This window comes from Taurulus bubalis, assembly GCF_910589615.1.
Source record: "Taurulus bubalis genome assembly, chromosome: 1".
In the NCBI taxonomy this organism is placed as follows: Eukaryota; Metazoa; Chordata; class Actinopteri; order Perciformes; family Cottidae; genus Taurulus; species Taurulus bubalis.
This window is the reverse complement of record NC_136589.1, coordinates 34,740,595-34,766,569: the sequence shown is the minus strand read 5'-3', so window position 1 is coordinate 34,766,569 and position 25,975 is coordinate 34,740,595. Positions and strand designations below refer to the sequence as shown.

The 25,975-nt window shown below is 43.2% G+C and overlaps 1 protein-coding gene across 2 annotated transcripts; it reads right to left on the bottom strand.

Annotated features, from left to right (window-relative positions):
• Positions 1-4,125: 4,125 nt before the first annotated feature.
• On the bottom strand, positions 4,126-25,183 carry prkag2b (protein kinase, AMP-activated, gamma 2 non-catalytic subunit b; the record flags this gene model as incomplete). Of its 2 annotated transcripts, XM_079223916.1 has the most annotated exons (16): positions 4,126-5,412; positions 6,380-6,473; positions 6,584-6,730; positions 6,863-6,900; positions 6,995-7,160; positions 7,423-7,549; positions 7,667-7,721; positions 7,831-7,876; positions 7,963-8,021; positions 8,978-9,059; positions 9,769-9,875; positions 10,830-10,881; positions 13,111-13,337; positions 21,647-21,911; positions 23,535-23,600; positions 25,075-25,183. In XM_079223916.1, the coding sequence occupies 16 exons, from the start codon at positions 25,156-25,158 to the stop codon at positions 5,381-5,383; spliced, it is 1,647 nt and encodes a 548-aa protein (XP_079080042.1). In that variant the 3' UTR covers positions 4,126-5,380. The 2 variants fall into 2 exon arrangements, with proteins under 2 accessions (XP_079080042.1, XP_079080043.1); XM_079223917.1 differs by lacking the exons at positions 21,647-21,911; positions 23,535-23,600; positions 25,075-25,183 and adding an exon at positions 18,354-18,447.
• Positions 25,184-25,975: the final 792 nt, after the last annotated feature.

The following is a 25,975-nucleotide window of genomic DNA, read 5'->3' as shown; positions in this document are numbered from 1 at the left end:
GATCTCTCTTTTGCAGAGCTCGAAAGCTCCTCGATTGCGATCCGTGTGTTGGTGTTGGTTTTCATTTTCCCGCGCCAAAATCCCCAAATTGTGTGTTTGTTTTTTTTAAATCACAGAAAAAAGGAGGAGAATGGAGAATATTTTAAGGAGTGAAAAACATGCCGAAGAAGCCCCGTCGTTGCATAAAATATCATATGTCGATGAATATATTGAGAAAAATGTTGAGCACAGCACAAAAGATGGAGGTAAAAGTAATAGAAAGCCTGTCACGGAGGGAGGCAACCCGCCACATAAACGGACGGGATTTGAAATGTGCATTTCTTAAGCAAAGCGATGTGGACAAGAGCACTCCTCTGCTCAAAAAAATCACTAACCTTTTTTTTAAAAGCACCATCACTTTTCACATATTAGCACCAAGCGACTCTTCGAGGCTGACTGCTCTTTTCTATTTTCTACCACTGTTTCTACCAGCTTTCTTACTCGGTCTGTTTGTGGGCAGATTGTTTGGGCTCGCCCAGGTTTTCAGAGCTGACCCAGGTCAACATGTGTCCTCCAGCTGCTGAGGCCACGCAGCGACTCGGTGCTGCTAGCATCCAATCTGACAAGTCAGAAACCGGCAGCAGGGCTTCAGTTTGGGACTGATGCCAGTGCGTCCCGTGTGCTGGAACCTGAGATGCTCCTTCTCTCCGGTCCGCAAATGCATTCAGTCATTGATTTTGTTTTATTGATGTTTGTCTGATGTTACAGTTTGATAGAAAATTTGGAAGTGCTCACTCCCTCCAAAATATTTTTGGTTTATATCTTTTGGATATTTTTTTTATTTTTCTTTCCTGTCATTAAAAATCATCAACTTCTTTGTTGCATGTATGAAAGATAGGCCTGTCTTCACACAACAAATGTGTAACCATATTTATAACAGAATAGGGTAGCATATAACAAAACAAATAATATCAATGGAGTTGCATTTTTTCTATTTATTGAGAGGTACCAGATCACAGATTTTTTTAACAGTACTTTGATGAAAGATGTATTGTTTTCACTTTTTCTATTCTAAGGAATCACACTGTACATTTTTTTCCTGGCTGCTATTATAACAAGAAAGATGTTTTTTTCTTTTTCTTTTTAACTGAATTTTTGTGTCGTATTAACATTGGCTTAAGGCTGCTATACTGTTGATTTTACTTTTACTTACAGCTTAAACTGCCACAGATTTACAGTATAGTTCTAGAGAGCTGGAAACCAAAGTTAACTTGTATTAATCTTTAATTTAAAAAAGAAAAGAAAATGTAGCTTAAGGACAGAAAAAAAATACACGTCACTTCACTGAGTCTATTCAGTGAGGGTTTCTCTCTGGAGGGTTTGTCTAGTGTTACTATACTATATCAGCTTAACTTTTGTCAGCGTTGTCTCCGATGATAACTCAGTGCTTATCTGTAAAATGTTGACCTGCCAGATTTAAACCTTGTCTCAGTTGTCACTATAAACCACCCCCTTTTATCATTACAGCAGCTCACAGTGTGTGTGTGTGTGTGTGTGTGTGTGTGTGTGTGTGTGTGTGTGTGTGTGTGTGTGTGTGTGTGTGTGTGTGTGTGTGTGTGTGTGTGTGTGTGTGTGTGTGTGTGTGTGTGTGAGAGAGTGAGAGTGAGTGTGAGAGTGAGAGGGAACCACAAGGTGATTCATGAGCAGGAGTAGGAACGGCTCAACAGCAATATACTGTAAGTTTTATATTCTCTGTGCATATATGAATGTAGGCGCCATGGTTGCTGTACTGTTTTTTGTCTATAATCACAAACCTGTAGCACTTAAAAAAGAAAAAAGTGAATTGTGTTTCTGTTGTTTACTGCTATATCCACGATAAGCTAGCGGGATCATATTGTTCCTAATAAACCGGATTTCTCAAGCAGCTTAAGTCCAAGTTCATGTTGCGTCTGCAAACGATACAAAAAACGATTCCTCAGCTTCGTCTCCCAGCATGTCAGCAGACAGGAAAACAATAAGAGATGTCTTAGGTTGAGAGCAGTAGAATCAGCAGTGCTCTCTTTGATTATCTGTTATACCCACAGCTGGGAACTGAATATGGAGCTTTGGTTGTGTCAACGCTACAGTCTCCTTGTGAAGGACTGTGCAGCCGCACCCAATCAGACATCAAAGCTGTCCCCAAACACTGCACTTGTCAGCCTCTCCTCCTCTGCTCCATGCCCTGCACTAAACACAAGTGAAAAAAAAAAAAAAATGCCCTGCGGCCAGGTTTTTCTTCTTTTTTTTTCACCCCTCCCCTGCCTCTGTTCTGATCACACTCGTCTTCAAAGGCAACGGCACTCTTGCTGCTTGGTGGAATTTGTGAAAAGCATGATGCTGTAAAACTAATGTTGAAAGAGTTGTGTGTGTGTGTGTGTGTGTGTGTGTGTGTGTGTGTGTGTATGTGTGTGGGTGGGAGAAAATGAGGAGTGAAAGAAAGTGGTGGTGGTGGTGGTGTGTAGATATATATCCCTGAGGAGACCAACAGCGTATAGGGAAGTTCATTTGGGCTGGAGCCCCACGCAATACCTCCTCTCTCTCTCCCACTCGCCATGCATATAAAATGCATGACACGCTCTGAAGAGGAATTTTAAATCAAGCCCTAGACTTTCAAAAGAGAGTCCAGTGTGTGTGTGTGTGTGTGTGTGTGTGTGAGAGAGAAAGAGATGGGCAGTGAGAGGAGGAGGGTGTGTGGATAGCGAAGGCCTCTTGCCTCTGCTTTAGGGCTACAAGGTGTCGAGGAGGCTTCCCCAACGCCGGGTATCACAGGGGAGATTGGGAGATCAAAGCAGATTGTCTGGAGTCAGTCTGGTCCAGATTTACCCCACATTTGGAAGTCCATCAGATCCACTCACAGTACCTTTGCCCCTTTACTGCATTCGCAAAAAAAAATGAAATCTAGCCACTTCCTTAAGATCAAAAGGGAAACCACTCATCTCTTATTGAAATGTAAATGTTCAATGAGGAAAAAAAGAGCTGCTCATTATGCCAACTGTATGGAAGCTGATATTTACGTGAAGCGTGTGCAGCAGCGTCACCTTGTGGCTGCTCCAAGAGAAAAGAAACACTCCAGCCACGCAGACCACAGCGCCAATCCAGTCTGCACATTTCCACCTCGTCCTCAGGAAAACCGACATCTTCACATCTAGAGGATGCACCATGATGAAAGGAAAAAGCAGCCTTTTCCGGAAGACTCCCTGGCACGATCCCAGCTCTAAAATATCCTCGGGGCAGCGTGCCACGAAGAGAAAAAAGGGCCTCAGGGCTGAAGGCTCAACTGCTTACAGCTTTTGGTGAGGACTCAGCCGACTGTGGTTAGTGAGCGTCTTCTTAGAAAGGTGGGTCTAATGAAACATATTTATGTGCGAGAAAGAAGGAAAGAAGTCACATGGCGACACTACCAACACATCAGGTCTGAGCAAACCTTACACGGACCATTTAATCAAAAGCTTTACGAAAATAAATAGATTTAATTGAAATTTGTTGAAGGGAGTTGATGTTTTCAGGGTTTTGGACGATATGACAAAATAAAAATATAAATGAGGAATGTATTGCAACACTTACTTACAGTAATCCATCCACAGATTTGCTTGGGCCCCATTGTTTTTTGGGGGCGCCAAAGATTGATGTCTAAATCCTGAATATTTTTGTAGTCCAGTATTTAGGGAGACCGTACATGGGACACTCAGGGTCCCCAGCTTTGAGAAACGTGCATATGTTGGTAATTTGCATGTTTAATTAACATGATTAGCATTCATTAGCATAATCACCCACAGACATATGGGCGATATTTCAGCAACTGCTTAGCTAATTTGGACAATATCGGAGTAGTTTTTTTTTTTTTTTTGGGGGGGAGAGGGGTAATTGAGGATGTGGAATCCATTTCTGACATTTCAAAATAATCTCTGAGATGGGATGTGCTGTTCTCTATTGATTCAAAAGGGGCTGATGAGACCAGCTGGTCGCGCTGTGCGATACGACAGACAATAGTGGGAACCACTTGGCTACTGGAGACACATCCTGTACATCCTGAGAAGAGTTAAACAAATTCATTTAAAAAAAAAACATTTCAAAACTAAATTAAAACTTAAGACCACGGCTTTAATGTACATTCAGTGTCCATTTATTTTTCTGCAGGCAGAAAAATTGAAAAAAGTCAAACAAAAGACATTCATACTGCTGAAGTGTAGTTTCTCATGCTTGCACGGTTACAGTACATTTTGATCTGATACAAAGTCTCTTTGAACTGGACATATTGCAACAATATATTTACAAAAATAACAATAAAACTGCAGTCTCTTTAAACACATTGACACATTCATAAAAATAAAGCTTTGAGAGACACGTTTCCCGAAAAAAAGAAAGAAAAAAAAGATCCTATTTACAGTCAGATGGAGATGAGTCCTGTCGAGCTACAGCAGAGATAACGTGAATGTTTCGCATATCCGAAGCGTCAAAACAATTGGAAAGTAACATCTGAAAAGACATTTTTCCGGTCTTGTAATGTTACATAAAGGCATTTTTGCGAAAACACGGCTTGTGTTTATAAGGTTAAGTAGCAATGAGTCTGAATGGCGACTGATAGAATCCTTTTTGATATACCGTTGTATTTGCCTCCGAACCACTGCGTGTTTTTGTGCCAGATTATTTTGATTTTATTAAGGACTTTTTTTTTTCCACAGACATTTGACATTTCTGACCGTTTCAAAATCAGAGGAAATGAAACCAAATAAAAAAGGAAAATAATGTTTGAATTACTAGTAGTATAATAGTTACACTCATTTGACTATACAAATTCAAAAGGACACAATTTCTTGTCAGTTTTAAGTGATGTGGGCAGTGGCAACAAAAGGCACAAATAAAGATTCAGCATCAATCACTCCATTGGCACTGGTGAATGTTTTTTTTTTTTTTGTAACAGCCACATTTCAGGTGAAGTGTTGTTTTCCTACCAAACAATAAGTTGCCTCTTTGATTGTTCCAACACCAAAAACTGACAAGGAGGTGATGCTATTCCGTACTTACTCCAAAATGCAACTAAAAATCCACTGATGACAGCAGCATGATCATCACTACTACACAACCCAAAAACACTGGAGCCCTAATTCATCAGGAGCAGGCTAGACTTCCCCACCTTTCACCAAGCAAGTGTGTGTATCTGATCAGTGTTCAAACAAACTAAACAAAAACAAAAAACACTCAGAAAATCCACCCTCAGTGCAGGAACTCCACTTCATTCAGCCATCTATCTCTTTGGTTTCCAAGCCTCTCCAGTGCATCTGTTGCAGGGGCCCGACCTCAACCACCACACTTGTTTACTCCCACCAAGTCTCCACTCCAGCCGACGCTTCCTCCCTCTCACTCAGTCAGTCAGGGTCTCCTCCTTACAGGCATCTGCAGAGAAGAGGAGCAGTTAGGACAGATTTACCGTCATTTAACCCAAATATTGTGGGAATGTTGGCATGCATTTATCATCGTCAGTAATTGTGCATAACAACCAGAGCAGTGGATTGGTTTTTGGAAGACTGCCAGTCTACGGCAGGATCTCTCCCAACAAACAAAAGACAAACCATTTAGGCCTTAAATATAATACATCGCTAGTTAAAAATACTTTCATTCGTTCGACCAAAACATTTTCACAAATCAATATTTCTATATCCATCTGTAATTGTTAAGACTTTATCCTGCTCATCTCCCTACTTCAACAAGGATACACCAGCAGCAATAAAGTCAAAAGGGTAGGAGTAAGAATAATTTGGCCCACTTATCTATACAGCATATACAGCTTATGCCTTGGTTTACAATCAAGCCCAGCGTTTGTTATCGACTTCCCTCGATCTGTCCTATAAAACTACTGCATGAATTCATCAAATACCAATTTGCTAATCTCTATTCACACTTTGAAGCTGCTGTATGATGAGAAACAACTTCCCCAGAGGGTGTGGGGGTGTGTGTGTGTATATATATATATATATATATATACACACACATATATACATATACATACACACACATATACACACACACACACACACATCTCAAACATATTTCAATGCACTGGTGAGGGCAGACATGAGATTTGTTTTTGAACCAGCAGCAGTGGGGTCTCTTGTCCTGACAGGATGGCAGCCTCTTCACTCCCCCGCCCCAAAAAAAACACACAACACCGCTGCATGCAGCAGCCTCCAGCACAACAACCAGGACGCCAGGCACCACCATGCCGCCTCCTCACAGACAGCTACAGGCGGCAACGCAGGTGCGTTTCCTACCTGGGCCGAGGGTTAGGGCGGGGTGGGGGAGAGAGCTCAGAGTCCGGGACAGAGGGGGAGGGGTTGGGGCTAGCAATGCTGAGCATCTATACCTGCCGGGCTGAGCACCAGAGCCTGGAGGATGTCGGACAGAGAAACGATGCCCTCGATGCTTGAGCGCTCGTCCACCACCACCAATCGATGCACCTGGTGGAAAAATAGCAAACACACGAGTACAGATACAATTCACGTCAGTCCCGAGGTTTTTTACGGTTCACTTAACGAGCACAGACGTCGTGCCGTTCTCAAAATCTCACTTCAGCTTTGACGATTCGGTCCACAATGGTCTCCATCGTTTCCATTTTATGGCACTTCATGACTCCTTCGAAGTACTGAGAGCGGTGTTTGAGAGCCTGCGTCACCGTGATGTCCAGGTTGTTGTACGTCTTCTCGGCAGCCAAGTTCTAAACAGACATGAAAACACATCGTAGCAAGTGAGACAACGAAACAGTATGCAGTTTAGCCTCCAATAATGTATTACGTTTCTTAAAAAAAAAAAAAAAAAAAAAACTGAAATTGTAGAAATTTCAACTTACAATCACATCAAACTTGGAGTAAATATCCACAACTTTGCCTGTGTAGAGAACATAAAGAACTCCAGTATGTGAGTAAGTTAAGTAATATTATTATTATGATACTTTGTCAACACTTGACATTTCTGATCTTACCCGACTCATCCACCACAGGCAGGGCGGACACTCTTCTCTCCACAAAAATGTTGAGTGCTTTGATGATGGGCGTGTTCGGGTGGATGAAAGCGATGTCTCGGTACGAACCGATGCCCAGCTCCCCAAGAGTCTGCTTCATGAAAGCTGGCTTTGGCATTTCACACATCTGGAGTACACAAACAAACACAGACACACACACAGTGAGGCAGGAACATGTGGAGTGGGATCACTCTCCATCCACTCCGTTTAAGTAATGGCATATTTTTTTATCAATGTCCACATCGACCACTAGAGGGCAGCAGGCAAAGGGAAGTGGAGGAGGAGATGACCAGCACAAGGAATCCTAATTATCCATCATGTAGATTAAAATGCTGTGCAACCTAAACACTCATTCACTGACAGACTGGCAGGGTTTGTGTTGGACTCACAAAAAGCTGGAGGAACTTGAGGATCCTCTTGTGTGTGAGAATATAAAGTGCATTCCCCGTGACGGGGTCGATGACAGGCAGGCGGTGAATTTTGTTTTTGATGAGTGTGTACACTGCATCGAACAGGCTGCAGTACAACAAACACAATGAGCAGTTACAAGTCGCACGATTAAAAATCGGCGCACGTGGACACAAAAATATGCAATAAACAGAAAGATTCATTATTCATGGTGAGACAACATACCTTGCATCAGGTGATATGTTGACCAGAGGTTTGAATGTCGCTTGAAGGTAAACCTCTGTGGCAAGACATTAAATATTTAAGTATTTTGTATTCTGCTTGTCAAACAAGTAAAACCTTACATTATGCATGTGACAGAAACATGAGGGTACGATCGTGATGCTGACCTCTCCACGTCTCAAGCTTATGCTCCTCTAATTCATATATTTGCACCTGAAAAACAAGAAGTAGATGTTGGTAGAAGAAGAAAAACAAACAGAGGAATCCCCATCCAAACATTATGTCAAGTAGACTTTTACCATTGGTGACTTATAGTATCGGTGTAGTATGATGATGAAATCTGTGATTGTCAGCATTCCTGTAATGAAAACGGGCATTAAAACAGTGAATCTATAAACAAGATAGAGCGACGTGCCTACAGGCATTGTGCGATTGCGTAGAATAGAGAGCGCTTACAAGGGCGTGGTCCAAACAACACATCACCACCCCCCACCCCCGCTTTATCCTCGCGCTGACCTGGCATTCATTATTCATCACAGGCTGACTTACAATAAACTCGCCACAGGATAAAACCTAAAACAACACGACACAGCCGACCGAGCGCTGGTTTGGCTTTTGACACTATTAATAGAACGTTTTTTTTTTGTTTTGCTTGCTATAATTTCTTTGGAGGTTAAATATTATTTCCAACTTCTCAGAGCACTCGCTAATACAGAGGAGTCATTGCTGTGTTTAATGGTTAATGGCGGCTCTAATGACTTTTGCTCAATATAAAGCATCGCACTCCACAAGACATGCCCAGCAGCATTAATACAGAGCCATCATCTCTGGCCCACCAGCACAACAGGAGAAATTTTACCTTTTTTCTACAACTAAATTGTGGACAAAAAAGATGTAGAGTGCACATTGAAGTCTATATTGTGCTGCAGTCAAAGCTAGAGAGTAAGTAAGAAGAGTAAAGGCATCTAAACATATTTTTGGTTGCAAATTTCACACTCGATTGCCAAGCTCCGTCTTTTCTTTGGAGACGGTATTTGACCGAAAGCTTTGCAATTACATCTGCGATGTGTGAAGTCTTTGGAAGCCTTATTTATGATTTAGCGACCTTTTAAAAATGTGTCTAATGTCTAACTTATACCTGAACAGGAAAACAATATCAGACCTAGAAAACAGTGTACTAAGAAGTATCTCACATGGCAGGTTAATAAGATTCTTAAAAACACTATTGTCCACACTATGAAATAATAGTTTCAGTATGCGATAAGATAAAAAAAATGCCACGGGAATTTTGTGACGGGGTTTTGGGGTTCTTACCCACAAAGCTTTGCTTCTCTGTGTCCCATAGTGGAGCAGCTCGCACACCATTGGCTACCAAGGCAAAGAACGCTTTCTTCACCTGTCATGCAAAAAGTTGAAAAGAAAAAAATTCCATTATACACAATACTTCACAACAATGTGTGATGACTTCATCCATTAGCTGATAGACAGAAACATCTATAGGCAGCAATTTTGATGATCGATCAATTCAGTTGTTAAATCAGGCAAAAAAAAGGCAAATATCCACTCGTCTAAGCTTTTAAAATGTACCACTTTTGTGTTTTATATGATTTTATATTCAACTGATTAAATTCTGAGTGTTGGTTGGACAAAACAAGACATTGCAAGACTTTCTATGAATTAAAATGAATGTCTCATCAAAAATAATATATGCTTTCAGCCTTCATCATCATCTGATGACATTTTGTTGTCCGTCACTTTCTCATAGGTGGAGGAGAGACTTGTGATGTGTTTTGTGAAGTGTGCTCCTGACGGCTTTGTGCTGGTTTTAGTATTTCCATTTTCTCTTCGATAAGCCTGCGCTTCAGTGGATTTAGCAGTTGAAGATCTACACATCAAAGAGGCCAAATCTCCACAGGATTACTGTTTAACCGCTTTATGACAATTGCGTCAACCATCTTGTATAAACTGCTCCGAGGCAGATAGTCCTGCACATTTTTACTGAACATTAACCTTCGCCGAATGTCTTTTTCGTTCATCAAGACAAGCGACCTCGACATCAAATAAAAAGGTTCCTCTGCAGGCAAAGACAACTTCGCAGTACTGACTTGAAGTGCCGTGTCGAACACAACCAGCTTGGAGCTTGTAGGGACGATGTCATAGCACTTGTGGGATTTCATGAAGCGCATGTAAATATCACTCTCAGGTTCAGCAGCTGTAAGAACAACAAAAATGCAGACAGATAAGGACAGATAAATATTATATATATATATATAAAAAATGAGAGCCTGCGAACAAAACAGACTCGGAGCATAAACAACCATTACGGGTCTGGACCACTTACAGCCACTTTACTGCTCCCTCTTACTGATAATTTAGATCTGCTTTAAGCACCGACAAGACCAGAAACAGTGGAAAAACACAGACAGCGGTACTTGGGAACTTCTGTCCTTCACTGATGATGCAGTTTGGAGATTATACACACACACACACACACACACACACACACACACACACACACACACACACACACACACACACACACACACACACACACACACACACACACACCTGAGTTCGCTATTAGTTGACTGAGAAATCAAAATAAATATTTAATTGTGCATCATTATTGAAAAAAAAAAACATGTTTCAGTGGATAATTGAAAAACAAAAGTTATTTCTGGTCTGACAAATTAGCATTTCGAAGCGCTGATGTGGTCTGGGTACTCACACATGTGCCATTACTTTTCTCGGATATTTTAATGATTGAATGATTATCGGAAACAGTCTAAATTATATTTTTTAAACGCCGTTGAATAACCTCTTGTAAACGCGAGTAGTCTCTCTAGTCCTCCAAAATGTATGTGTCCATCATTCAAGACCTCATTATCATTTATTTAGATAAACGGATGAGTTATGACGACAACGCAGTAAAAGTCAGTCGCCTGGAGAGGAAATCCCTCTAATTTGTGACACAACTCGCAGCGGATAAGTCGCTGGGTCTGTGGACCGGACTGTGCAGACGCTCGCTGCCTACATCTGTGGCTTGGTCGCAGCTGGAATACCTGTGACATCCCGACGTCACCTTTACATTTCATCACCAGCTGCGTTAAATAAATAAAAAATAAAAAAGGTATAACAAATAAAAATAGGAACGCAGGACACTTACCATCATCATCTAGTTCAAGTTTCTCCAGCATGCCTTCGAATAAACCGTAGACCTGTGAGAGGGAAAGGGGCAGAAGAGTGCAGTGAAGAGCGCAGCAAGTCCCTCACAACAACAACAACACGGAAAAACTTTGCCGTAGATCGGGAGCGAGCAAGCAGGGTGAAGCGACTTTTCCCTAGCGGCCCCAGCAGACCGAGTGCGCGGTGAACAGACACACCAAAACCACACACACACACACACACACACACACACACACACACACACACACACACACACACACACACACACACACACACACACACACACACACAGTCGCGCGCCTCCGGCTTTTCACCGATTACATAAAGCTCCGACAAACCGATAAAAATACGCAGATGTGACGTAAACGTCGTGCTGTACAGCTGTAACTTTAATGGCACGTTATCATTATTATTATTAGACTACACATACACCCCTTTAAAACCCAAGAGTGGACCAGTCCTGATCCATTTGCTGCAGTAGGGGGGTGTGCGGACCAACGTCTCCGCGCCGCTCAAACAGCCACTACACGGGCACGCGAGAATTAACCCCGCCGTAATAAATCTGATGAATTGTGTGCCAATCAACACTCGCCAGAGGGGGAAAAGTCTTACACAAGACAGCGTGGAGAAAAAAAAAATTAAAAAGCAGGAAGCTCCACGCGCTGTGGACACACCTCTCCATGCAGGGCAACCATGGGCGCTTCACCATATTAGGAAATCCCTTTGCGTTGCTTAGCAGCAAGAAGCTGGGGATGCCTTGTCACAGCTTCAGAGTTAATTTTCAACATAGCAGAGATTCACACACAAAAAACAACTCTGAGTCTCAGCAGTGAGAAATTGGCACGCAAAGGTGTGCCATTTGCATCTTGCACGCAACATTTCGGCGAGTATGGAATATGCTGTGTCATGCAGAGAGATTTACATAGCCTATCAAAAGGGTGCTAGTTGATAGCCTGATTCCTCCTTGCTTCCTAATTTGCAAGCATATTCACAACAAGCCACTGCAGCCGAGTGAGGAAGCCAGACGGTCCCCAGTGTCGCCCTGCAATGGTGACACAGCACTTCTCTCGCCAAAAAAAAGAAACACTCCTGCACTTTCATAAATCTTTGCCCTGCTGCATCACAGCGTGCACTCAGCCTGCTTTTGTATTCCAGCAAACTCCAGGGAAGCAGACATGCACAAATCCATTACATTAATTGCTTTTGTACTGAGCCAAAAAAAAGAAAAAAAGATGAAGTATCAGAAGAGTATTTGGTCAACCTCCCCTTATGAATGACAGAGAGGCCAACATGCACTGCTCTTCAACCACAATCATGACTCCTTGGGTTTTAATACCAACGGTATAAAATGTTGGCGATGAAATATTGATTTACCCTCTCTAGCTAGAATGCACAATCACTCACGGCTGACAGGTGGAGACAGACCGTGGTACACTTATTCATTAAATGGGCACACTAGCTGTGGGGAAATCTGGTGTCACACCCCGACTCAGACTGTGGTGAATCCTAAATAAAAAAACAACAACGAAAGCCCCCGTGATAAAACACTGAGCCCGCTCAGTCCAGCGTCTAATGCCGTTTGAAACATTGCTTCAATGCAGAGATAATATTTATAATCTCCGAGCAAATACTGCAAACACGGGGCTGCTGACACACACATCGTGCTCTAGCGACAGAGCTTGAAACCATGCTTTCTGTTCAACAATGCCCAAGCAAACCCTCATGACACAGAGTAAAGCAGCGCATGACTCATGAGCAGACTGTTGTGCTGTTGCCACAAAGGAAAGAAATTGTGTGATCCATGTTGTATTCATCAGTACCATCATAAAATGTGACTTAGTACAACCAATACTGAAGTGGTGCAAAGATACAGCATTGTACCTGCAAATTTAGTCACATATTCATAGTCTTTTTTTTTTTTTTTAAAGCAATTCATATTTCACCTATTTTAGCCCCAGGACAGTTCAGTCAGTTCTCGTTAACTCAAGCCACTCGCTTCTAAAGCCAGAAAATGGAGGTGACCTTTAAACTAGTTTTGTACCTGTGATGTGAAATCTCTCTGCTCCATAAACGCCTCTACACATCAAATATGTGTTTACTTTCTAACATTTCTGACTGGCGAAATAAGTCACTACTAAATCTATTTGGCTGAGTCATAGCCACAAAATGTATTTATTGATTGCCGTTCACAAGCAGTGACCGAACTGACCCGAGGCAAATAAATAACCTGGAATGACCAAAATATTTGCGGTGCGACTCACTTGTGGCGAGGTAGTGTAGGATGGCACAGGGCTCGAGCCCGAGATCGGGGGTTTAGCGGAGGGAAGGCTGAGGCGCTTTCCTGTCTCTAGAGGAGTGGAGATCGAGCGGGATCGGGCGCTCGCCTCCAGGCGTTCAGGGCTTGGCCCGCTCGGCTGGGCCTCCTGGGTGAACACAGGTTGGCTGCAAACCTGGGTTGGGGTGGTGGGTGGTGTGGAGAGTCCAGAGGCTGCGGAGAGATCAAAATGAAAATAAAAAAGGTCCACAATAGATACCACAACTTATCGCTTGCTCCTCTCAATGTCTGTCCATTGACAGACTTTTTCTGTGTGTTTTTAGTGACACTGGACTGACATCGCTGATTGGCCTTGTCAACTAGGTCTAGGTGCTAAAATCGTGACGGCTGCAGATACCATCAGTGCTGTCACATGCCATAAGAGAAGAGGAATGCATATCTGATCTACCAGAGACTCGGAGAGTCTTGGGTACTGAGAAACAACACGAATGCCAGAGATAAAGTCTCAGGGCAGTCGATGACAGATGTGGATGAACCACCATTAGAAAGATGGCTACAACATAATATCAACATAAATAACAAGTCGCGGCATGTGTTGGCTTTTATAGCAATAACAAACATCTTTACTGTCACTATTTACTGAGGTGGTGCTTTCTTTTTGGAAGGGGTTTTTACGTTTGATGTTTTATCCACGTATTGTGAATGAAAATATTATCCAGCACATAAATGTATCCATCTTAAGTTTATGATGATACATTATTTATTTACTATAAAAACAAAAACCACATCACGAAGATGTGTCAGTTACTAATCATATTCCATCAACACACCTACAAACCTTTATGATTCACAAGCGCGTTTCAAAAAAGGCTTTCTAGAGGCCCTGCAAAGTCCTCCCACACAGGTGTTTTCACTAATTTGGCCTGATCAGATGACTAATTAGCCAGAAGTGACAACACCTGTGTGGGTTTGCAGAACCTTGTTTATCTGTTTCACTTGTGTCTCTGGCTTTGTTTTTGTTTATTGCAACTGGTTGTTTTCCTCACACTAACAAACACTCTCTTTAGCTCTGGGAGAGGTGGCTTGGATCCTGTTCACTGGCCAAAAGCTGAGAACTGGTCCCCGTGGGTCAGACCTCATTAAACTTTTAGGGTGACAAATAGGTTCTTTACATTCAAATGGGAAAGGAATTGTTGAGGCTAAAAAGCCTAAAAAAATAAATAACAAATATGACAAAAGCAGACACAACTGCATAATTCAATATCAAAACATTAATTAAAGAAAGATATTTAAAAAAATCAGTTTCACTTTTTAAACGAGGTTGCACATGCATTTAGTTTGACTTTATATTTCAAAGTTAATGTAATCATCCTTTTTAAATAGTAAAACAAAAAAACATTAATAAAGCAATTGATTATAGTCAACCGCTAACTCAAGGCTACAGTTATACTCATGACCTATGCCTCCATAACACTGCTGTGAAATTGACAGCTGTTGACATCTGCATCACTCTGTATCAATGAAAACCTCTTTGATGGCTCATCTCATCTCGATGAAGGCTCTAAACTAAGAGTGATCAATAATGTATCAGTACTGCAGAAAGGAACCCAATGAGACATGTGGGATGTCTTTTTCACGTTCCTGGCGTCCCTACACAATAACTAAGCCGATTACAACATAAACAGCCGCATTAAACTACGGTGTAGCAGTTAGCTACCTGTCACGCAGCTCAACCTGCCACAGTGTCAGGTTGCAGGTGTCAGTCACTTGACAGCCCTCACATGCTCTTTCACATCAGGCATCACAGTCTTTGCGCGGGGTGACATGCGACACCCTGTGCTGCCTCCGCCTCCGGCAACATATTTCTGAGGCCGGATAATAAGGGACATGGGTGATGAGGACCGAATGGTTCACATTACAAGGGCCTCCACCAGTTGATCACGCACGCCTACATACAACACAGGTGTGACGGTGAAGCCGAAAGTATGTAAATGTCACACAAGGACTCAACCGCCCCGCATGACAATACAATAATCTGTTTCAGCCGACTGAGTCGTCTGAAACAAGCTGAGATTGTTATTAAAGTAATTTAAACATACGAGTGAGAAATGAAGTATTTAGGATCATCACTCAAAGGTTAGAGAGTTGTGTCTAATTCTAAATGAACCAGGACAGAAGTGCCCATGTTGTGACCAGTGTGGCACATGTTTTTCCAGATCATTTCTTGTGACTCTCTCTTTCCTTCTAAATGTAATCACAACAGAGAATCATACAACGTCAGGAGATTCTTTTCATATATGAAGCCCTGTGTGTCGAGTGAACGCATATCTTTGGTCTGTCCAAGCGCACTCCGCACTATCTCTTGACATTTAGTTGGCGAGCACCAGCCCTCTTTGGCTTGACCCGCTTCCGCAGTGCAGCCTTCTTATTTTAGCCGCGCCGTTGTGGCACATTCCACAGGAGGAGATAACAGCGGGGCTGGGAGCCCTCTCCTCAGCCTGGTAATGAGGGGCAGCTAGACACCACACAGGAAATAAATTGCTGCAAGTAGTCCAGTCCATCTAACTACTCACACATTAAATAAACCCGCAGTACTCTATATTATATTTTAGAAGAACATACCACATACTGGTAAAGATGCACTGTGCAAAGCTCCATCTACGAAGGAAGACAAAAGCAGCATTGATTTGCAAGGTTAATGCCCCTACTTTGGAAACCAGCAAGAGTAATGAGTACAAGTGTTCATTTCCATACCACTTCATTAAGCAACTATTTTAATCAGAGATGAAACGATTGGCCAAACGTATCAATAAATCAACTCAGACTAATTTAATCTGTAGCTACTTTGATAATTGAATAAAGCACCAGCATCTCCCTCCCTCCGTGTTTCTCCCTCAACCCATGCAACGCAATTATTAGTTCATCAGCTTTGTCGGAATGTCTGGAATGTCGCCTTCAGCTGAACGCTTCGAACTGCATCTCTGCCATCTCGCTGTTACATTGCTGTGCGAGAGGTCGCTCTCTGGGGCCTCTTCACAAACATGGCGAGGGCCAGCAGCATGAAGGTAGATTTGTTTCTATATAACGCAAACAAGAAAACATGTTTTGAGAGCAAATTTCTCGTTTGCTAGTACATTATTTGTTAGTTTTGCTTATGGAACTAGAATGTCTGACTACAATTCAAAAATCTTTGCTCTCAAATCAAAAACCATACGCTCTAAAAAAAAACAGCAACCTTTGCTAAAAAAAAAAAAAAACGTCGCTCTCAAAACGAAAAGCTACAAGTTGAGTTTGACTGGGCTCTTGGCATACACTAGCGGGAGGTTACGTGAGGAGGACACGGAGGTAAGTTGACATTATATTGCTCTGTTTTGTCAACATTATTTAAATTGTAGCAGCACTTCGTTTTCATGTTCTTAATGTCGTGGAGTCTCTTTCTTTAAAGAACGACATGGAGGGCTGCTGTGTTGACATAACGTTAGCCCACAGTGAGCTAAAGTTACATGCACCTGATGCATGACTATGTTAGCTAAGGTTAGCTATGCATGTATGACACAATTTAAAATACATCCTATGAGTTTGGTTTTCTCCGACCGGGGTAGGTACAGTTGATGAGATTACAACCATGTTACAACAAAGATTTTTGAATTGTAGCCAGAAATTCTAGTTTCATAAGCAAAACTAACAAATAATTTACTTACAAACAAGAAATTTGCTCTCAAAACAGGTTTTCACTGCTCACAATCGGTTGTTATATTGCAATTTACAGTAAGCCGTGTTAACATGACACTCGTAAAAGCAGATCCTCACAGAGTGGGCGCCCCCCAAGGAGTCGACAGCGTGTTTTCAGTCAAGTGGTTCTACGGTGACTCTGGGAGCAACGTGATCCTCATTGGTTGGCTTCAGAGAGGTAGCGAGGCTGCGACAGGCCCCAGTGGACGCGGTGCTACAGCCCTCTCCGGCCAGCCGTGTAAACACAAGGAATCACAACCTGCAATGTTTTTAAAGGACTGGTGTGTGGATTGTGAAGCAAGAGGTGACATGAAAGTCAGTAACCCCATATTAGCAATAAGGCGTTAAAACTAATTTTACCCAAGTAGATCAGAATAAGCATGTGGCGGTTCAGCAGCTTGATAATGGCAGGCTGACAATCACGGAGGTGTGCAAACTGCATCGTGGCAAAACCCTTTAAATGAGCAGCCACACTTCAAACCGACGTACAACATGTCTCTGAGAAGCAGAGACTCCTAATATTTCTCATGAAGATGTCAGCAGCGACACTTCCAGTAGAAGCGCTGGATCGAAGGACTCCTATTTAGGCTGAGGTGTCACCGCGCTGCATGCTGCCTTTACGATGAACTCTACATCTATACGCAGCCACATTTGGACGTACATCATTATAACGGGCTCCTCTCATCTACTCCACCGACGTCAGGTTGGCTGTAAATCAGTAGCTGTAACGTCCATGATGAAGGGCCACTTGGACGCCTCCCGGAGGCTCCCAGCGCTTTACGCATCAAGCATTACGAGCTAACACTTTACGATAGCTGCCTCAAGACCGCATGATGGTCTTTGCTTTTCCCTTTGGCATCCATTTTCTGTCCTTGTTCATGTCGGCCTGCTTTTTCTCATGAGAACCTGAGGGAATATTACAAACAGAGATAGAGAGTCCTCCACACGGAAGAAAAAGCCCCGAACACTCAACTTGAACGCACCTTCTGACTATCCCTATACCAGCTTAAATGCTTTCTGTGGATTTAAATAAAGCTGCATTTAAATGGAGCGGCTATTCTGGAGAGACACCCCTTAGGATATGGGACATAAATAATGAACTGACACTGTATCAGATAGAGTGGCTATAAATTACTTTACCATGATGACAGGATGAATACAGACTACATTTAACCTATTTCTGTCACTGCTTTAACATTAAAAAGGGAGAAATATGAATCAGGCAACAATGCATAAAGCATCTTTTGGTGTTTAGCAAAGTGAAAACTATAATCTATTGCCTCAGGCCATAGCTTGACCACTTTGGTGTCCTGTCACTGTGTGCGGATGTCCTGCATGCATTTGTGAAACCAGAGACCACGTAACCAGCACCGGAACTATATGGAGAACCTAAGGCCATAGTGATCAGCATTATTTAATTATCTGATATCCAAAACTATTAAGACTACTGGAGGAGGCTGCAGACAAACGGAGCACCTGAAGAGCACAGCGCATTACCGGACAGACATGACGACTCGGACTGATGCCAACCTCCTAGTCCATCTTGCTCCTTCCGTTTCTTGCTCTTCCTCAGGCTGCCAAACCTCTTCATGAAAAGCAGTGGGTTGTGGGTCCAAGACTAAATTTGACCATGACCATCTGCATCGCGATATGGGCTGCAGGGACGGCTCAGAACTGTCCAAAGTGAGAGTCACTCCATTTGCTCGATGAAGCAAGTCTTAGAGAAATGAAATTTAAAAAGTATATCCACTGACATCCGCAGATCGAGAAAACAATTTGTCTTTGAAGCAGTTGTTTTTCTTCTCTTTAAAAGATAAGAGATGGTCCTTCCTATTAAAAAGGAGGAAACTGGTCACCTGCAATCGGTGGATGAAGAATGTAGAAAATGTGTCTCAGGATTCCTTCTATGGGAGAATAAACTAATGTCGACTACTCCATTAAGTCCAGCGTTCCACTTTTACTTGGAACAGAAAATGACAATCGCAACAAGAAGGAGAAAAAAAAAAGAATATCCAGGGAGCACAGTGGGCAGCAGGAAGCTCATACGTTTGATGAAAAATGAACTCAAACTGTAATTTCCACACAGCTTCGGCGGAGAAATGTCACTCTCGCAAGTGATGCAGAGAAAAACTGGGACCCCGAGCGCCTCTTCCCCCTCTCAGCCATGTCGGTGCTGTAAATTGTCAGGTGCAGCTGTGGGTGGCGTCTCTCTAATATAAGCATGCGTGTCAGCAGCCTGTAAAAGGACAGCAGTCTACAAAGGATACACCGGCGATTGGCTCAGGCTGCACGTCTCCCCGCCCCCTCCCTTCCACCGCCCCCTCCTCTCCCCAACACAGGGAGCGTAAGCACGGGCACGTCACGCTCACTCTTGACTTCACACAATACATTCAGGATCAGTGATCGCGAGATCCCGGCGTTTTCTCAGGTTAAAAAACTACAAATAAAAAGACACGTAGGTCGTGGTTTTGAGCTGGAGAGTCCTGCAGCTCTGCCATTTGTACATTTCGGTCGTCTGTTAATTTTAGGGGCCTGACCTTTAAGACTGCTGAGGCCAGTCTGCGCAGATGACAGCAGGGGGACCTCCCATGTTCTGTCAGCGGATCAGAAGGCCTCCATTCAATACCACGAGCCTCCCCAACCCGTGACAGATGGCCAACTCGGTATCTGCTGCTTACATTAGCTACAGTGTGTTCGGTCCGGATCTCAATTAACATGTTATGCAAGTGTTCCACTCAACTCAGTGGGTCAGTGGCTAATATGAGTGAGAGGTTGACATTTCAGAAATGAAATCACTTGTCTAAAACATCCTTGTGATACTAGTGTGATTATGTTTTCAGTACCCGAATGAAACAGATTCACTTTAGTTTCTGTTGAAGGTTTCCAAGTTCCAGATCCATGAGGATTTGAAATACTGTCCACAGTGTATTTATTTAAGCTTAGACACATACGCTCACAATAAAAGACATTCTGCCCTTGTAAGGTCTGCGCTTTCTGAATTTGGAAAGTCAAAACTGACCGGTTTCTTATATTTACTGAAAACATATATCACACAGTAGCAACGGAGAGAGAGAGAGAGAGAGAGAGAGAGAGAGAGAGAGAGAGAGAGAGAGAGAGAGAGAGAGAGAGAGAGAGAAAGAGAGAGAAAGAGTCGGCATGGTTGTATGAGGAGCTGCTAAGAGTCGGGTCACTTCCAGATAAGGGTATGAAAACACTACAGTTGCCTTTAGCAGTAAGAGACTGACACTGTCCAGGCGATGGGAAGACGCATATTAAGACCCGATGAGAATGAAAAGACATCATGACCATATTTGTAGAAAAATATGTCTATAAATGCACCTGGGAAAACAGTCAACTAATGCATATTATGCAACTTATACAAAATCAGAAGTTCAGGAATAAAGTCTGAAAGAATACCTGTTTTTTAAAATGTTTACTAAAATAGTAAAAATAAATAAATTCTCATAACAATAATAATGTATAAAAACGTCCGCTTAATCAACACTCGTTTGAGAACTACATCAAGACGAGACTATGCCTTCAGCGCACCCTTGTGGCCAAAGTAGGGTGTCTACAAAAACATCCCACTCATAAAACTGGAGAAGCTGTTGGCCCACCCAGTCGCTGGGTGATGTTCATTTACATGCTTACTTTGCCCCCATTATCATCGGCGCCGTTCACTTCAAGTCACATTGCTAGTCCGGAAACCAAACCGAGGGGATGTAACGTCTCGAACCACATCACACGAGCAGCTGGCAGCAGAGGGCTGTGTTTTGGTTTGGTTACCATCAACAACAACATCCAGTGGAAACGGAGCGTGCCGACTCTTGAGGCCTGGCCCTGGCAAAGCTATTCCACCAGTCACTGCCAAAACTGACCCAGAGCGAGGAAACAGAAGAATGGGTGTATGTACGAGCCAAAAACATATGACTCATCTTTCTGCCGCTTGATGTTGCTTCCAGCAGCGGCGTTTCCATGTGAAACAGAGCTGGTTTTTGTTATGCAATCAGCCACAAAACTACATGGGAGACATGGGAGCTGAAAATCTGCCCGTTGGGTCTGTTCTTCGTCAAACCAGGGCTTGTTCTCGGTCTCATTTCCACCTCTTAGCGCATACCAGGATTACCATTATGTCTGTTATGAGTTTTAATTTGGGGAATGCACTATGGCTGGACTCCCACCTGCAGGATGCCAAACCTGTAACTTAATCTAATAAACTGGCTTTGAAACGCACAGCTCAATGCTATGCTATTTGGAGCTAAAATAAAGACAACTCTTTGATTCTGACAATAAACAAAGACAACCATTTTCTTTTCCTGAAATAAAGGAACATCTCTCCTCTCCTCAAGCGATCGGCCATTTGTCTGATGAGGCTCGTGACCATGGTGGCCTGTTGGGAAATGCACTCTGTTGGCAAAACAAAGCAGTCTTTTTAACCATGAGGAAATCTAGGCTTCAACTTCCTTATTGGCACAATGATGTTCATCTGAGGAAATGCTGCACGACATGTTGTTAATAACAAGCTGCAAAACATGTGAACTCATGAACTTAATCGGATAGACACGGGTTCCTGTGTGTGGCTTTACCTCGTACATACAACAGGAAACCCAAATTATCTTTGAGATAACTTAGTTTCATCTATTGTGTCTTCCTTCCTTTATAACCCTCTTCCTCCGAGACTCTTGCACAAGATGTCATCAGTATTAACCTGCGTTGCTGCACACTATACTGCAGTATAGTTCATCATGAATGGGCTGTCCCGTGCAGTGTTCATTTTTTTTCTAACTCACCTCTCATGGTCCTGGAGAAGATTTTGATGCTTGCAGGTGTGGCGCTGGATGAGGAGCGGAAGATACCACTGAAGCTTAGCCGGCGGGGGGACTTGGTTGGGGAGCCCTGAAGGGAGGGATAGGGGAAGATAGTTCTGGGGGAGCTTGAGCCGGCCCTCACTTGCACTGGAGCGGACTGAGAACATGGGGTCAAAGGGGCGCCGGTCGGACTCCTCCCGGGCGACCCCCCTTTGGTGGGGCTTGCTGAACGGATGCGGCGCTCTCCCTGAAAGACAAGAAAGAGGCCGTTTTATTTTCCTGCACTTTTTTTTTTTTTAAAAGGTGTGATTTTTATGCTCAGAGTGAACCCTCTGTGTTATGCGGAGAGAGGCCGCAGAGCTGAGCTTATCCGTGGAAAACTGACAGATACACAACAACAACACAGAAAGGTTTATTGTGGAATGACGGCCACTGATTGCACTTTTTTTGCATGAGCTTGCCATTTTTATTTACTTCTTGTTTTCCCAACATACACAACAGCCCCATTGTAACACTTAAATGGTACATCGTAAAAAAAAAGCAGTATAAGAATGTGAGTAGCGTGTGCAGAGTGCAATAAGGAAAAAATGTCCTTTATGTCCATTAAGCATGCGTTTTATAAAACAAATCCAAATGGCTCTCCATCTCCCTCTCAGACTTCATATAAGGCTGCATGGGGCATCACGTTTCACCCGCAATACGAGTCAGTAACAGCAGCATCAGGTTCACTGTCTTGACCATCGGCTTTCCTCTTAGCCAAACAACACTGAGCCTATTTTTCATTGAAACTTGTTGTGTCTTTCGCAACGTTAGTATCATGTAAACAGACGTGGAAAAATTCTTCTCTTGTCGCTGTGCAAATACCCAAAAAAACAAAACAGAAGAGACGGCAGCCAATCTCGCTGGAGACGGAGAATGCCTCCTCCCACCACCGACTGCTGCTGCTGCTGCTGCTGTCTGCTCTGGATGTGCCAACAGCCAATCTTTTAACCATTTGTGGTCTCTGATACAGCGGAGCATTACAACTTGAAGCGATCTCCAGCTTGGGAGGGGTGTATTTACAGAAAACAATCAAATGAAACAGGATTGTTTTGGGTAACATTGTTTTGGTCGATAAAAAGGCCTGCATAATACCCAGGCTCAACAAAACAGATGCTTAATGATACGAAGTGCAAAAGGAGCCACTGATAACAAAATCAGAACGGGGAGAATTGTTTTCGCCTGGTCTGCTCCGTGAAGGTTCAGGGTGGTATTTGCTCAGAGTCTAGTCCATACTCCATGCGCACATGTTTTGGTTTAAGCCAATCCTGTGACAAGTCTGAGGGAGGGAGAGCACACACCCATCGTTTCTGTTTGCCAACAACTTCAACTCTGTCATTGTGCAAGAGCTTGTTAAGTCAAGTGAACAACTATCAGGGTGTTTTTCTTTATTCTGGATATAAATTACAGGTTTTTAAAAAAAACACAGGAGAATGCAAGTCTTTAATTGAGGTAAAAGTGAAATATGTAGTCTGGTGGATATGAGGGAGTGGTCAAGGATTGCAAATCAAATCAATCAGAGCTGACAGTAAGAAGAGGCTGCTTTCTTTTAGAAAAATCAATTTCCTGTGTGTGATCCAGCTATGCCCGGACACAGTGGGCGTAATGTTACTGTAAGCCAGTGAGGGGTTGGCAGAACAGGAGACATGGCCTTGAGTAATATGTTGCTCGCCCAAATCCACATCTAAATGTATTAAAAGGCAAACAAACAAGAGACGAGATAAATCATTTACTGGAGGGGAGCAAACTTGAGAAAACAAACAATTGGCAAGTTAATGAAACACATGTCATGACACACACGCAAAACAAAAACAGCAAATAATATCTGTACCGTCTGATCGGCCCTTTTGGTTGAGCCACTCTTCTCCACTTGTGGGGAAGCAAACGCACCAAAGTCCTGCAGACAGAAGAGTTCTGAGTATCAAGGATAAAGATTACTTTCAGGAAATACAGAAGAAAAACAAAAAAAGGCAAGTCACAACAGGTAACACGACGCCTACTTGGCCAACACGTGCCGCTTTCGCTGGTTCTGCAAAGTGGACAATAACACCCCGCCCTCACAATTTGTGAAGATGCCATGCTTTGTGGCCATGCCACAAAAAAAAAAAAAAGAAGCAAAACATGCTTTGACAATGCGGAAAACCTTTGCAGGCAAACGCAACACCCAACCTTCCCCATACCAAGGGCTGGGTTTTACATTCCACTCTTGAGCGCTTCAGCAGGGAGAAGATTCGTGATTATATAATAAAGTGACCACACAGACTGGTTCCGATATATACATATTACGCAACCCTATCGGCGTTTTCCACCAGGTTGAGGTTTGGGGACTTTCATGTGGTTGAAGGAAAAGCTCTGACATCCAGCACTTGAGCCTCAAAACGTTGTTGCATTCACAGGCTCACTTCCTGTTGGGGAAGTGATTAATCTAATCTATACATCCTTGCACACACGAAGGCATCATCAAAACTCAAATTACACTTTCGGCTGCGTTTTTGTTTTGTTGGCGTTTTCCAAACAAAAACAAACACACAAAAAAGTCTCAACTATTGCATAGGTTGATCCAATCCGTTTGCATTGGAAACTGGGAAAGCGTGCAGGTTGATCTGATGGATGCCAACCAACACGCATGCCTGAGCTACAGTAACTGTTCTCCTTGCTACAAGACCAAACAGAGGAGTTGTCACCAAAGTGGGCCCACAGTATAGCATCCAGAGGATGCTTTGACCTTGAAAAACGGAAGGTTTCGATAAAGCTTTAAAGCGCGGCGGCGATGTCACTCACGTCATAGGGTAGGGTGTAAAACAACAACACAAACCCAACCCAGTGGCAGAGAGGCCACTGTGAATCAGACCTAAGGTAAATACAGTGTAATGTGAAATAAACAGGTCATCAGTAGAGTGGTCGTAATGAAACGAAACCTGCTGGTTTCCTCCCATAATGGTTCCCTCGCTTGTTATTACCTGTTTTTCCTCGTAATACTTCGAGAGAATAACTTTCTGTGTCGCAGCTTCACAATAGTGCGAGTCGTTGAAGCCAGGGGGAGTTGGCTGCCATGGCAACACATTAAAGAGTCGCTGTTGGACATGCTGTTGAAAAATATTTAAGGAGGAAAAATGTCCCCAAACATTTTTTTTTCCAGATATGAAATATATATGTATATATATATATATTTTGTATTTCCAACGACGCAACACAGACGACATTTCTCGCGAGCTTATGAGACTTAAGGACTGAAACGGCTGTCAATCACGCACGCGCGTGTACAGACGGAGGATGCAATAAAAACGGCGATAAAAGTTCAACAACAAACACAGTTAGTTTTTTTGCAGCCACAGTAAGAAACCAAATTAGTTGATAGTTCACCGACTCACTGGCATGTTAATTCGCAGACTGCGTCGCCTCTTTGGCGTTTTCTTTGAGCCGTCCTTGCTGGACTCCATCACCGTACTTCCCATGTTTTTCTTTAAAGGAGCGGAAACACCGCCACTTCCCCCAAAAAGTGTGCTAACTAACTGCGGTGTCGCGCCTGCTGACCATCAACAGCCGCCTCCACCTTCGCTTTCGCTGCTCCGTCTACTTTACTACGAGGACGCAGGCGCCGCCTCCTCCACCAGGAAGTGGGCTCGGCCGCGGAGGGAGGCAGGGCATCGTCTCCGGAGGACTCTCTGCCGTGGGGGTGCGACGCGCACTGTGTACAGGTGTGGCGTCGCAGTCTGCGACCCCACAGGAACGCGCGTCCCGCCGTCGTGGGCGCGCGGCTCGGTCTCGCGCCAGAGAGAAAGGAAAAACAGCGTCACTCCATCAGAACTGTGCTAAACGGAGACTTATTTTTTGACAAATATTTGGATCCCACAGTCCAACCTTCCGACGGTTTCTTTCATTACCTTTCCCCCCCACACAATACTTCTTTTGTACGGTGGCAAAACATGAAAAGGCAAAAACGGAGGACACGAAGCCAGGACGACACGTTTTTGACAGGGAAGCTCATTTCGACGCCACACCAGGCAGTGTGTCGTGTAAAGGGATGCTTCACCAACAGAGGTCAGCATGACTCAGACTTTAACTGGTGGGGATGGACAGGAATTAAATGTCGACCCGTTGTAAACAAATTAGCTAAGTACGTAATAATAACAATAATAAACTCATAAAGCAGCTAGAGATATATCTAAATATTTAATACAAACAGAACAGTATAAAAACACACTAAAAGTACAGTTAAGAAGATATACTAAATGCATGGTCATCTCTGATCCAAACTAATTATAGATCAGC